This window comes from Thunnus maccoyii, chromosome 14 (genome assembly GCF_910596095.1).
Source record: "Thunnus maccoyii chromosome 14, fThuMac1.1, whole genome shotgun sequence".
Classification (NCBI taxonomy): domain Eukaryota; kingdom Metazoa; phylum Chordata; class Actinopteri; order Scombriformes; family Scombridae; genus Thunnus; species Thunnus maccoyii.
The window spans coordinates 1,241,388-1,256,222 of NC_056546.1; the positions used below are offsets into that span (position 1 = coordinate 1,241,388).

Below are 14,835 nucleotides of genomic sequence, written 5' to 3' on the forward strand. Positions count from 1 at the left end.
TTCCTCCTGTTCATACTGGATATTAAATGACTGTGTGGACACACTGTGGATTTTGGCCTCCATCACTAACATTGTGTTTGTCCAGTCAGGTTTCGTGAGACTACCTCCATAACAGCCCATGAAGTTACATAATAACTATTCAGCTTTTTTTTTTGCCGAATCATGTATTTTCCTTGCAGCCTGATAGCAAATGTTCTGATGTTTTGTCAAGCTATAAGAAAATCAAGACGTCCTCACCCAGACCACAATGGAGCTGAATGGAAGTTCGTTTGTTCTGCTGACAGCACAACAAAAAAAAAGACTTTTAAAAGATTCAACAGCAACATGTGTTTCACCCCAAAACACTGGAGGAAAATGGACTTTAGTCAGTAAAAACAACTAAGAAACAGTAAATGAAGAGTCCAGAGAGGTGTTTGAATGATGCTGCGTTCATGATCTTATGGGATAGACGGTAGAGACGTAAAGATTTCATGTTTATGACTCATTCACTGACAAGAAGGTTGTATGATTATGGAGTTAGTGTCCTATGGAAGACATAACTCTATATACATTAAGTTTGGGTTTAATCACCTTGAACACAAACTTTGGTTGCGTGTCCCTCGTTAGCTTCCTGCTCATCTTTATATTTGGTTCAATCAGCTCACTCACAGTATGTTTAATGAATTATTTACTGTAACTCAGAGGCACAAGTGTAAAACACCGACGGAGCGTCTTCCTCTCTGATTTCTAAACAGATTTCTGGAGGTTTATTCACACATTTACACACTAAATCTAAACATGTGTCTGTGTGTTCAGAACTCTCCGATTCTTAAAGGAGCATTTTGATATTTTATGTTTGTGGGAGCGAGATGCAAACAGAGTCTTTATGTCACAGCGAGCTTTCCAACCAATGAGCTCACTGCACAGAAGCCACGCTAGCAGTTTCCCCCTGTTTCCAGTCTTTATGCTAAGCTAAGCTAACCACGCTCTGCACTGAGACATGATTTACATAAATAATACGAATATAATAATGTACAATATATGATTAAACAGTCCAGTTTACAGTTATACCATATATATTATTTTATGTCATAAATTAGAATAATTAAGAGTAATTAAAAACATTTCAGCTTCATTAATAAAAACAGGATCTAACTCACCGTCACTTTCACTGTTTCACTGTTTCACTGTTTCACTGTTTCTTTAAACGTCCTTTTTACAAACTTAATTAAGTCCAGAGTGTGTGTGTGTGTGTGTGTGTGTGTGTGTGTGTGTGTGTGTGTGTGTGTGTGTGTGTGTGTGTGTGTGTGTGTGTGTGTGTGTGTGTGTGTGTGTGGAAAGTGCAGTGTTTACCAGACATCAGGAGGAGGACATCCTCTCCTCCGCACTCAGTTTTTTTTCTTTTGTTTCTCCTGAAACTCAAATGAAAATATTCTCAAAGATAAATAAAAGTGTTTCCTTTGACCTTTTTAAAAGCTTTTATGGTATTTAAGATATTTTCTCTCCTCTTTTTACTGGAGTGAATAAATGTGATAAACGTGTGTGTTTGTCTGACAGTTCCTGACACTCAGCTGGATTCTGGAAGCTCGGCTGTGATTGGAGGATCTGAACCTCGAAGGTCACCTGAGGAGCTCCGTGATGCAGGTACGCCGCCACCACCGCTGCCGCCGCCGCCGACAGACATGACTGCAGTTAGACTACATTCAAAATGACAAGTCTTCCTCTAAAGACGCATATTTTCAGCTCTATATTTCTATTCTGGGACTCTACTGGAATATCTTTACATGATTTCCAGTTTAAAGACACGTCTCTTTAAGACCCGTCTTACTCTAAACAAAGTCGTTTCTAAACAAACGACAGTGCCTTGTGTCTTCAGGTATGAAGCAACATGTGACCAGTGCAGCGGAGTGACTCACTGATGTGTTTTTAGTGTCAGAACAGTCTGACTCATTCCTGCCTCTTAAACAAAGTGAGGAAGCTGTGAAGTGCAGAGCGACGCTTTGCTTCCATAAACCTTCAGCTCAGGTCAGGAGAAGGTCCGACTGTCCCCTCTTCCTCCTCCTCCTCCTCCTCCTCCTTCCCCGGGGAATAGGGTGTGGGCGAGCTGCTCTCGTAGGTCAGCTCCCCCCTCCCACCCTCCCACTCGAACTTCCTCTTGCTGTAAACACAGTGACTCAGACTCAGAAACACTGTTGCTGCAGTCAGAGGTCAGAGGTCACAGCCGCCTCACATTAGAAACTAACGTTACAGGGACCTGATGAAGTAAAGGGAGCAGTAGGTGGGAGAGTCGCTGCTCTGTGCTCAGGTGCAGGAAAAGCTACATCCCATAATACAACCCACACACACACACTCAGAGGAACAGTTGAGACGCTGCCAACATGGTGACCCTGTACTCTCACACTCACAACTTCACACTGAAACCAAGTTGTTTTCTTTTGTTGCACAAGTCAAGAGACACGATTCAGACTACCAGGACCAGATACAGCAGAACCAATACTGCAAGTACTATGTAGTATTATGAGCTTGATTTAGTTAAAGTATTGCAGTAAAAGTACATAAGTATTATGAGCTTGATGTAGTTAAAGTATTGCAGTAAAAGTACATAAGTATTATGAGCTTGATGTAGTTAAAGTATTGCAGTAAAAGTACATAAGTATTATGAGCTTGATGTAGTTAAAGTATTGCAGTAAAAGTAGTGGTTTGGTCCCTCTGACTGATATATTATTATATATGACATCATTAGATTATTAATAGTGAAGCATCAGTGTTAGAGCAGCATGTTACTGTTGTAGCTGCTGGAGGTGGAGCTAGTTTACACTACTTTATATACAGTTAGCTAGTTTAGTCCAGTGGTTCCCAACCTAGGGGTCGGGCCCCTCCAAAGGGTCAGCAGATAAATCTGAGGGGTGGTGAGATGATTAATGGGAGAGGAAAGAAGAACAAACAAAGTTCTGATACACAAATCTGTTTTCAGTTTTTGGACTTTTTCTCTAATCTTTGATTTTTGCTGAAATATTGGATCATTTGAACATTTATTGAAATGAAAGCATGTGAGAAGTTCAGAGGGAAAAATCACTATTTGGTGGAGCTGTTAACAACTCATAGACATGTGAAATGTGACCCCGACTACACACTGCTTTTTGTAAGACGTCAAAAGCCAAAAAGGTTGGAAACCACTGGTTTCATCTTTAACAATGTGTTGTATTTTAAAAGCTTGTTATATTATCCATTGTGTCAAATCTTCATCTGAAAAGTAACTAAAGCTGTCAAATAAATGTAGTGGAGTAGAAAGTACAATATTTCCCTCTGAAATGTAGAAAGTAGCATCACATGGAAATACTCAAGTCAAGTACAAATACCTTAAAACTGTATTTAAATACAGTACTGGAGTAAATGTATTTAGTTATTTTCCACCTCTGGGGTCAGATGAAGTTTAGATGCTCTTTGTTTGGATGAGAGTTTGGTTCAAAGGGAATTTAAAGGTACGTCAGGTCACCTCAGTAGATTTATGACGTCTACTGCAGCGTCTAACGATCAGTTAAAACATCATTTATCTTCCTCCAACATTTACAACCTTCTGCATCAAAACTGTGACGTCACCTCCTCATTCAGAGTTCAGTGTTGAGACATTTGGAGGTAAAATGTGAACGTCTGGAAAAGTCTTAAAAAAGCATTAATTTAAGTTTCCTCAAAAAAGACCATAGAAGTTATTTAAAAGTCCTAAATTTCATTCATGAAGGTCTTAAATATTGTGTGTATGTTATTTATAAAAATTTTTTTATGTGATTTTTAGTAAAACTTGGCTGGAAAATCCCTGATTGTACAGTTCCAGACCTCTGACCTTTTAAATGAATGAATTATTGTCTAATTGGTTAATCAATCATCCGTTCATTCATTGTTTCTCTGCAGCTTGTTCATGTCCAGGTTGTGATGAATGAATCACTAGTTTTATTATTAGGAATGATTGTTATATACTGTCAGGAAGTAATAAGACACTGGAATACATTGCACTTGCTAAATAACAGTTTTTATTGATATCTTTCATATTTTGACCATGAAACAGATGTTAAATTTAAAAGCTGCAGAAACCTTGTTATGAGATCTTCTGACAGTTTAACTTCAGTTCTGTTAAAGCTGTAAACAGAAAGCACTGCTGGATACGTTCAGAGCACATAACATGAAATATTTCTACCATTAAAGGCTCGGAGAGCTCTGAGAATCAAAACAGTCCGTGTTTTTGGAAAAATGTCAGACTAAAATAGACCTTTGGCCTTTAGAGGCTGGATTTAACAAAGAAAGACAAACAAAGAGGCCGTAACACACCTCGACATTGGTACAGTCCGCTCCCACCACGCCTCTGATTGAACCCACTTCCTGTGAGCTCGAGTCCATGTAATTAAATCATCAACACATACAGGACACAATAACAGGAACACCTTTCAAAATACGACTCAGACGCCTCAGAGGTGAGTCATCAACTGTGTGACAACACGAATAAACTTTACAACCTTTTACGCCTGATGAGATCTGCAGCGGACCGCACAGGTGTTTCTATTATTGTGGCCACTTCCTGTTCACTGAGAGATGCATCGCCGCCACAAATTTTTTTAATGTCCTTTCAAGATTTTCAAATGTCTCAGAAATTAAACATGAACTGAAAGAAGTTGAAATGGTGGTTTAAAAACTTTTCTCACAAACCATCAGGATGTTTTTTTTAGTTTGAGGAAAATATAATTTGTAAACAAAAATATATATGGAGTATATATGAGATGTTTATTTAAACCAAACAGCATGCAGAGACTCAGAAACTCTCTGCAGCATATTTACATTTTTATTTATTCCTCTCTTTTCTCATTTGGATTATTTATTTTTTATTTGTTATTTTTATTAAGACAGACAGAAGAAACCTCACAAAATCAGACAAACATCAATTCAAGACATAAAAGCTGCACATTTACTATCTGACAACAAACAACACAGTCAAATATAAAATAATAACATTATGTGGAATATAAAGACAAATGTATTATAACAAAAACACACTTCCTAACATTCTCAGCTACAATGAACTTCTCTCAACACTTAAAGCTGCAGTGCAAAACTTTTACATATAAATACATTTATTTCTTCCCAAACGAGTTCACACGCTGCTGATTCAGTGTTTCACAGTATACAGAGTCTTTAATCTGGTGTCTGTGGTGACACTCCCGCCCTGGCGCACCAGTAGTGACGCGTTTTACACATAGACTGTATAAAAATATGGACGTAGTTACCGCGACGTCGCCAGCTCACACATGTAACTGGTTGAACTGGAGTCACATCCAGGTAACAACTATTTACTCTCACTGCCTGAAGAGGAAACTTGTTATATACCTTCCAAAATAACATTTGAGAAACATTCTGAAATGATTAATATTCAAGGAATCCAACATTTCTCCAAACAAAATAATAGAATTAATTTGTTTGTGTAACATCAAGCAGAACAACTGAGAGGAAGTTTGTCTGGAAGCTCCGGTTGAGTTTTGAACACATGGTTTGAAGCTCCGTTCAAAAGGCAGAAACAACATGACAGAACCAAAACAAGTCAGCTGGTGATTCAAAACAAAACCAACATTCATGCCTCAGCCAAAAAAAATGATATTTAATGTATTTGTTCTCGTTTGGATCATCACGTCTGGAGATTAATGTTCAGATTTTAGTGATAAAGTCGAGCTGAAATGATAAAAGTGAAGGAGACAGAAAGGTCTCGAGTCTTTGCTGATGTGGACGATGGAGACGGATGTGATGACACCGCAGGACGTCGTCCTCTCTCTCTCTCTCTCTCTCAGTGTTCGTGTGTTTTTTGCCCTCGGCGCTGACTGAAGGTCACTGACATGGAGCTCCGTGTTCCTGCCGTCGCTCTGATTCTGTCACCGACTGAAAGTTTAACAATCAACTCAGAGCCAGAAACAAACTGAGGAAACTCGACTGAGAAATCCCCAAATACATCAGCCTGTTTCCATCAGCCCCTCCGTCTCACTCTCTACCTGTCTGACTGACTTCCTGTTTCTCTCTCTCTCAGTTCAGTTCAATGAAGCTTTATTAGTATGAAAAACCTGCTGCCAAAAGCATAAACACAGTGAAGTAAATAATGAATATAATGAAGTTTAATCTGTTTTACTTTGATGCAGTCGTTCAGTTATCATGTTGTTGTTTATCAGAGTTGGTTGATCAGGAAAATTCTCTGATTCAGCTTCTTAAATGTGAATATTTTCTGGTTTCTTTAGTCTCTATGACAGTAAACTGAAGATCTTTGTGGACAAAACAAGACATTTGAGGATGAAATCTTGTACTTTGGGAAACATTTCTGACATTTTATAGATCAATCAATCAACAACAATCATTAGTTGCAGCTGTAGATGATTTAATGAACCTTGAAGGTGCAGCTTCTTACATCTCTCTGATTATTAAAGATGAAACTTCATGTTTCAGGTGTTCACGCGTCGCTCCAGCAGCAGCACGGCGACCCGAACCGAGAGCAGAACGACCACCAGGGGCCCGTCGGCGAGCTGCAGGACGCCAGCTACCCGAACAACAACAACCCGAACAACACCAGCACGACACACCCGACCCCGGACCCAGGCCACACCCACGTCCCCCCTCACACATCGCACCACCCCTCCTCGGACCCCCAAGACCACGTCCTCCCTCGCACATCGCACCACCCCTCCACCGACCCCCAAGACCACGACAGCTATCACACATCGCACCACCCCTCCACCGACCCCCAAGACCACGACAGCTATCACACATCGCACAGCCCCTCCGCCGACCCCCAAGACCACGACCGCCACCCGCATCACAGATCGCACCGCCCCGCCGACACACACGACCACCACCGGCAGCGGGAACCTCCACTTACTGGTGAGTTCTGGTTCCTTATAGGACACGTTTACTCAGTCTGTCACAGATTAACATCTACAGGGTTTACTGAGACTACACATATTATCAGGATGACTTTTTTTGAGATATTTTGCGATTTTTTTTTTTTGTAGTTTTGTTGTTTTTTTGTTGTTTTTTTTATCCACAAATTGAAAATGTTGAATGAAAACACACCTGCTGTCTCTCTCTGATAGAGTCTGTGTGATTAAACTGCTGCAGATTTTAAACTTGTTTTTCTCAGACGGTAAATTTCAGTTTCCAGTGGCGGAAAGTAACTTAAGTACAGATTTGAGGTACTTGTGCTTGAGTATTTCCACTCCACTACATTTATCTGACAGCTTTAGTTAGTTTTCATAAACTTACTGCACATAAAATAATATATTTTAATATTCTGTTGTTTAAATTTGTCTGCCCTTTACTTTGTTTAAATTTGTTATGCACTGTGTGAAAGGTGCCATATAAATAGTGTATTATTATTATTATTATTATTATTATTATTATTATTATTACTACTACTATAAAAAACATAGTATACTTATATTATATGATGCATTACTATTATTATTATTATTATTATTATTATTATTATTATTAATCTACCTAAAGTATCTGAAATTGGCTCCACATTAAAATTTTCTCACATGTATTTGTTAGTGATAGAAACAATTAATATGATAAACTGTAATAATATAACAGTCTTCGTAATGAGTACTTTTACTTTTGAAGTACAAATTGCAGATAATACTACTTTACTTTTACTTAAGCAGCATTTTGAATTCAGGGCTTTTCTTGTACTGGAGTATTTTTGAACGACAGTGTTTGATATTTATATACATTTCCTCATATTTAAAGGGAAACGGCTTAAAATACGTCTTGCATGAACCCAAACCTGCAGTTTTCAGTGTTGTCGCTGCTCCTCTTTAGTAAATAAAGAGAAACACAATTCAGCTTTTATCCCCTAAAAAAAGAGCCACAAACTCTCAGTAAATATCCTCCAGAGTTCTGAGATGGTTCTTGTTTGTAATTCGAGAATCGTTATGAATCTTTAAAGTGAGGCTGTGTAACTTTAGTTGAGCATCGGAAACAGCGACCTCTGCTGCCATGAGACGTCATTACAGGACGCTGCTGCGTTTAAAGGTCGAGTTCACAGCAGTCAGGAGCTCACATGAACAGAGAAACACAGTGTCCTCAGGTGGAGACTCAGCAGTTACACCTGAAAGATAAAGAAACATTTAAGACAGATGGTTTGTTTACGTCTAAACAGAGAAACCATCACTGACATCACTAAAAAACCCCAACTACAACGCTGTCCTTTCATTCCTTCCCAGGAGACTTAACAACCTTTCACATCTGGCTTCATGTGGCTCCAACGACTCTAATGACTGTCGTTATGACAACCAGGAGCACTAACAAACCAAGTAGTATCAATGACCTTTATAACGACCCCACATATCCTCTTTTCCACCAGCTGGAACCTGGTGCTGGTACCAGTATGTAACTCATAAACTAGAAAAAAGAAGCAGCAAAAGAAGAACTTTAAGCACAACAACAATGGCGGACTACATTACCATCTATGTACATCACAGCTTTATGTTCTGTCATATATACTGCCTACTAAATGAATGAATGTCCTTTTAATTCAACAGATTAGTGTTAGTTATCTGTCTACAGAGATGGAGAACTGGTTTCCATTCAGCCAAAGCAGTAACATCAGTGTTTCCCCTATAATAGTACAGACCTGGCGGGCCGCCAAGCCAACGAGAACCCCCGCCAGAACAAAAAATATTTTTTTAAATGCCAAAAATAACGCCAAATATCCATTCATTTGGAAATCAATCGCGTTTGGGAGCCTCTGAACAGCGCTGTGTCGAAACACGTCAAGTCAAGTCGAGTCAACATCTGTGTCGTTGCCTGGGAAACTGCAGGTAGCGTAACTCCTTTTAAGGAATAGGGCAAGAGTGTAAGCGAGTTAGTGGTGAGAGCGAGAGAGCGAGCATCAGAATGAGCAGAGGAAAAGGTTAGCAGTAAGGCCGTATTCAGACCAAATCAGATGGTGTGGCGTTCAGCTGCAGGGTCGGGCGGAGGTGGGCGGGGGGGTGTGGGTGTGTTTATTTGACCTCCAGAGCGTAACCGCTGTGAAACAATCAGAAAATAACTTTTTTTTGATCAGATTCATTGGCATTCTCGCTACCAGCACTCCTTCTCTTCATTCATTCTCGACCACTGCTCCCCCCCCCCCCCCAACATATTGGTCTTACACATGTTTCATCAGTTGGGAAATCCCTGAGTCTGCATCTCAGTGTGTAGACAGAAGGATGAGATATTAATAATCCTCATGTCTCCTTCACATCCTACCAGCGAACTATAACACTGAGCTGCATTAAAACACTATAACTATAACTCACATCGAGCTTCATTCCTCTGCAGTGACACACATATAAACACACTTCCTCCGCAGGAAATCCTCCCTTTCTTCTGTCCTAGCATTGTGTGTGTGTGTGCGTGCATGTGACTATAAGATGACTATATTATCCCTGTTGAGTCACCAGACCAGCATGTGCATTATGTCACACATACACACACTTCCTCCGTCCTGTATGGAGCCTGTTTTCCCACAGTGCTCTGTTCTCCCTGACCTCTGACTTAAAGGAACATTCTGCTGTTTTTCTTTTCGTTGCTGTTTGTTTGTTTGATCTCATTAACGACAGTTATTACATTCCTGACACAAGACTTGAAACTGGTAGAGCACACAGTCATAAATTTCATCAAGCAAAGTCAAGTTTCAGTCCTTTGGCCTCTTTTAAAGGATCATTCTGGTGATTTTCTGTATTTTTCTCAACAATCTACTGAAAAGTATTGTGTGTGTATCAAAGCCTGATATATCTTATTCCTCCGTTCTTGTCCAAAAACTGTTTACAGCTTCTCTAGCTTATTGTGCTACATATCACAACCTCTGTAGATCAGTTCATTGTTGGTTTGGATCCAAATATGAGATTTGTTAACAAGAAGAAAAATATAAAAAATCACCAGAATGATCCTTTAATGTTCTCCAACACCGAACCTGTTGATCCTTGTTTCAGCTCGTTCTCTGTCCTGCTCTCTTTGTGCAAAGAAACGCCGTCTGTCTGGTTTAACTGGTGCTGTCTGGGATTCAGTCTGGCCGGTAGCGGCTGCAGGATCATCCATCGCTGTCTGGTTGAATCACGCCACTTTATAACCTCTGCTAGATGGCGGTCGGGGCGGGGTTACTGACCGTACTCTGAACACACAGCAGGCAGCACAGTATGAATGAGATATTCATCTGATCATTACTTAATGTCTCAAATCTTAATTAATGCACCTTTTAATTAAACCTTTTTTTTAGACAACAGTCACACAGGAATACAGTTTGAACATCAGTTTGAGCTTTGAGACTCGTGTGTTGCCCCCGTTTCCCCCGCGAGGATCATTAAAGTGTCGTCTTTCTTTCTTTTAATTGTGACATTTACAACAAAACGGTAAAAGCAGCAAACAGAAGCACAGAGGACGCTTGTGTAGCGGACGATGTTTCTGTCCGAGCAGGAAGTCGCTCAGCTCGCCTCCCGTAAATCACACTGACAGTCATTAGACAGAAAACGCTGCCAGCTGAGGCAGCGTGTTTGATTTCGACCACCAAACGTCCCCCCCCTCATCTGCAGCTTGGAGGTGACCTGGAACTTCCTGTCGCATGTTGGCCTCAGTGTACTGTGACCTTTGACCTCTCTGTACGAGGCAGCATATGGGTTTGTGGTAATGAAAACAGGTTGTGATGAAAGAGGCTGAGGTCAGTGTGTGTGTGTGTGTGTGTGTGTGTGTGTGTGTGTGTGTGTGTGTGTGTGTGTGTGTGTGTGTGTGTGTGTGTGTGTGTCTGGACTGTGTCTCTGAGGAGAGTGACAGCTGTGACCTGAAGGCAAACACACACACACACACACACACACACACACACACACACACACACACACACACACACACGTTTGTCTTTCTGTACCTTTGAGGACCTTCGTCACCGTGAAACATTCCTGAGCTCGTCACCTCAAACTGAACCTGAACATTAACCCTCAAACAAAAAGTTCTAAAAGTTCCAGTTTGTTGTTTCTCCGTCTGATGAGACCGATCTCAGCGTTTCACAGTAAAGTATTGATGAGTCCAGTTGATTATATCTGATATCAAACATCATCTGCATGTTGATACGAGCGAATCTTCATCCTTTGATGAGGTTATTTTAAATCAGCTGATTTATTGCAGTTGGTGATGAAGAGTATTTCTGGTTTGATGAAGAACTCTGACACACAGCTGAGTGACAGTATGAAGAGTTAACAGCCGTCTGAAGATGCTGATAAAAGTTTGTTATTGTTGTATTTTCCTGCAGCGGTGAGTCTGGACTTCCTGTCAGACTGAAGTTTGGAGATACATAAGGATGTAAAAGGACGACACACATGGATCAGCTGTTGTGTAAATGTGTGTCAGTCAGCTCGTTAATTTTCACCTGCAGTCCTTTGATGAGATGTTTTTAAACCTATAAACTGATAAAAAAAATTTACAGAACGAAGACGACAAGACGCCATAAAGACAAAAACTACAACAAAACAAGAATTCTTACGACAGAACACAAGCAAACATTTCAGCAAACACACAAACACACAACTATTAACAGCAGACAGAAATAAAATACAATAATCATTATGTTTGTAGGTCAGTAAAATGATAATATAAACCTAACAGAGAGAACTATACTACTACTAGAACTATAGAAGAACAAAGCAGACTATAGAAATATAGAATTAAATAACAGAATAACAGAACAGACATCAGAACAGACAAAACACAAACAAATACCAGCTGGGTACATTAAAAAAAAAACCTTAACAAGATAAAACCAGTAAATTAAATCAGCTCGACCTCAATCAGCAGCTTAAAAACTTAAAAAGATGAATAAATAAATAAATAAATAAATAAATAAATAAAGTAACTTCCTGCTGTAGTTTAAAAATGATACTTCAAGGGTACAAAACTTAGAACAACAAATATACAGTTTATATATATATATATATTTGTCCTGTTTATATTTCACTGTGTTCTGTGACTCAAAATATCACGTTCATAAATCAGCTGCTGTTTTTATTTTTAACAGATTTCCTTTTCAAGAACATTTTTAAAACGTTCTGTTTTCTTTTAGTGGCTTTAAATATGCTGGATAAGCTTTTCCCATGATGATGATGATGATGATGATGATGATGATGATGATGCTTCTGTGAGAAGAGTCTTTTTCGTTCAGTGGGGTGTGTGTGTGTGGGCGTCCAGGATCAGACGGAGGCGTCGAGCCCTGCGGCGTCTCCGTCCTGCTTTTTACTGAACCAACAGAAACGTTGTTTATTCTCTGAGCATCAACATCAGCAGCAGCAGCGTCGCTGTTTTCTGAGGAACGAAGCCCAGCGAGCACAAACAGCAGCGCAGCAGGCGTTCACATGTTTTTGTTCCCCTGCAGTGTGTTTATGGTCCAGTTTGGAAACTGAACTGGTTCCATTTCAGAGCAGAACAACCAACCAGCCAGCACCCCCCCCCCAGAGAGCTGTGATTCACCGAGGAGTGTGTGTGTGTGTGTGTGTGTGTGTGTGTTGTGTGTGTGTGTGTGTATTGTGTGTTTGTGTGTGTGTGTGTGTGTGTTGTGTGTGTGTGTGTGTATTGTGTGTTTGTGTGTGTGTGTGTGTGTGTTGTGTGTGTGTTTGTGTGTGTGTGTGTGTGTGTGTGTGTGTGTATTGTGTGTTTGTGTGTGTGTGTGTGTGTGTTGTGTGTGTGTTTGTGTGTGTGTGTGTGTATTGTGTGTTTGTGTGTGTGTGTGTGTGTGTGTGTGTGTGTGTGTGTTGTGTGTCTGTGTGGGTGTGTGTATTGTGTGTGTGTGTGAGAACAACTCATCATATTTGTATTTCAGCCATTTATGGAGTGAAAAATGCTGCGTCAATTATTTACACACATTTAATAAGATTTACAAATGTGAATTAAAATATTTGTATCTGAATATTTGTGTCTGTTGGATCTTTCGAGCATCAAACTGCAGTTTAGATTTATTGATCTTTAGTTGTGCGTTTTAACACACACAGATGATCCTTTTACTCTGAAAACGTTTTGTGCATTTGGACACAAACACATTTATTAATCTTATAAAACACATGTAATAAATAATTAATGCACTGTTTTCACTCCATAGATCTTCTCCAGATAAAATCCTAATATTCTGTTTTTCCATCTAGTTCCACCGACAGGCAAACAACAACAACAACAAACATGCTGCCACACTAACTGTAGGCATGAACAACAGTGTTGATCACAGTAGATAAAAACAATAAATGTATTTCTGGATTCTATTATAACTGATAGTTACAGCAGATCATATTTATTTGGTGAGCAGCAGTTCCTCTCTGCTCGTGTCCCATTTGGGCCTCCGTACAAATAAACATCCTCACATGAAAATAAGTTTGCTTGAAATTGAATAAGTTCTTTTTTCCAGTCGTAGATAAGGTGGGTGCTGCTTCCTCCACGCACACAATGGCCACCACCGTCCTCTCCGCCCCCGACATGATGGCTCTGGTCTTCTCCCAGCTGGATCCCATCCTGAAGGGCTTCAACCACTCACTGGAGCACCTGAGCCGGCAGGTAGGGGACCTGGCCCGGGACGTGGCCCAGCTGAAGATCAGCCAGCGGGGGGCCGAGCTGCGGACGGAGCCCCCGGGCGTCCTGGAGCGGGACGAGGCGGCGGTGGAGCGCCTGGACACCAAACTGGATGAAATGTTTGAGGACATCAGGGAGGTCTGGAGGCAGATGGACGGCCAGCGGACAGACATGGAGAACAGGCTGCACTCCCAGCATGCAATGCTGCACTACAACCTCACCAGCTTCAAGGCGGACGTGGACATGAAGCTGAAACGCCACCAGAAGATGCTGCAGGTCAGACGACAACAAGTTTCCTTTACAACTGTGTCTTTTATTTATTTATTTTTCAATAAGAATACATCACAGCTCATGTGTCTGATCCCAGGTCAGCCTGCAGACCATGAACGCCACCCTGTCAGAGCTGAAGCTGGACCAGGATCAGATCCCTGAGGACCCGCTGGAGGACCACCTGCCCCCTCCCTCCCTGCCGCAGCCCTCGGACTCCTCGGCGCTCTGGGAGGCCATCGAACGGCTGGACAACATGGTGGTCAACAACACGGTGAAGGTGGGTCCAACCAAAACAGGCGTAATACCCAGAATCCTCTCTGTTTCTGCACTGCTCGTGAGATCAGTCTTAAGCCTGCTAGCGTCCCCCTAGAGGCCGCAGTGCTCATTACAGACACACACAAACATCCTGATGATTTATCTGATCTACGTGATCATCCTCTGGAGAGCAGGAACCTGATCAGGAACCTGATCAGGAACCTGATCAGGAACCGTGGAGATCAATATTTCCAGTCTGCGTGTTCTGATGGAGAGACCAGAGTCATTATGACTCCTCTGCAGCTCCAGAAAGGTTCACAAAACTGATTTTTAAAATCTTGTTGACAAGATAATTGATTATGTAACATTGTGCAGCTAAGGTGTAAGCTGAGATAATATTATTAGATAATATCCTAAGATATTAATTTCATTATCATACGATGAAAAATATTTTAAAGATATAATCGTTCAGGATTCAGACTCACAATGTGACTCAGCTGATGTTAAAATGAAGCAACTTCAGTTCATTCACAACATTTCTGCAAAGAACAAGTTAATATTTTATAAAACCATCGTAGTTTAGATGCTTCAGAACAAACATGAAACATGTAGACGACTTTTTACCGTCATTTATTAAATACACACAATTATTAAATACACACAATTATTAAATACACACAATTATTAAATATACACACTGTTTATCTAATTATTGTTTAGTACAAA

At 40.5% G+C, this 14,835-nt stretch overlaps 1 protein-coding gene across 4 annotated transcripts in view; it reads left to right on the forward strand.

The window, feature by feature from the left end:
- The window catches only part of LOC121911181 (multimerin-2-like), a 36,250-nt gene that overhangs the window by 15,843 nt on the left and 5,572 nt on the right, over positions 1-14,835 (forward strand). For 2 of the 4 annotated variants that reach the window (XM_042432432.1, XM_042432435.1), the window contains 4 exons: positions 1,537-1,623; positions 6,451-6,882; positions 13,424-13,860; positions 13,952-14,131. In XM_042432432.1, the coding sequence (XP_042288366.1) occupies positions 1,537-1,623; positions 6,451-6,882; positions 13,424-13,860; positions 13,952-14,131 (1,136 nt within the window). The remainder of the gene's footprint in view (positions 1-1,536; positions 1,624-6,450; positions 6,883-13,423; positions 13,861-13,951; positions 14,132-14,835) is intronic. The other 2 variants (XM_042432434.1, XM_042432433.1) reach the window with 2 other exon arrangements.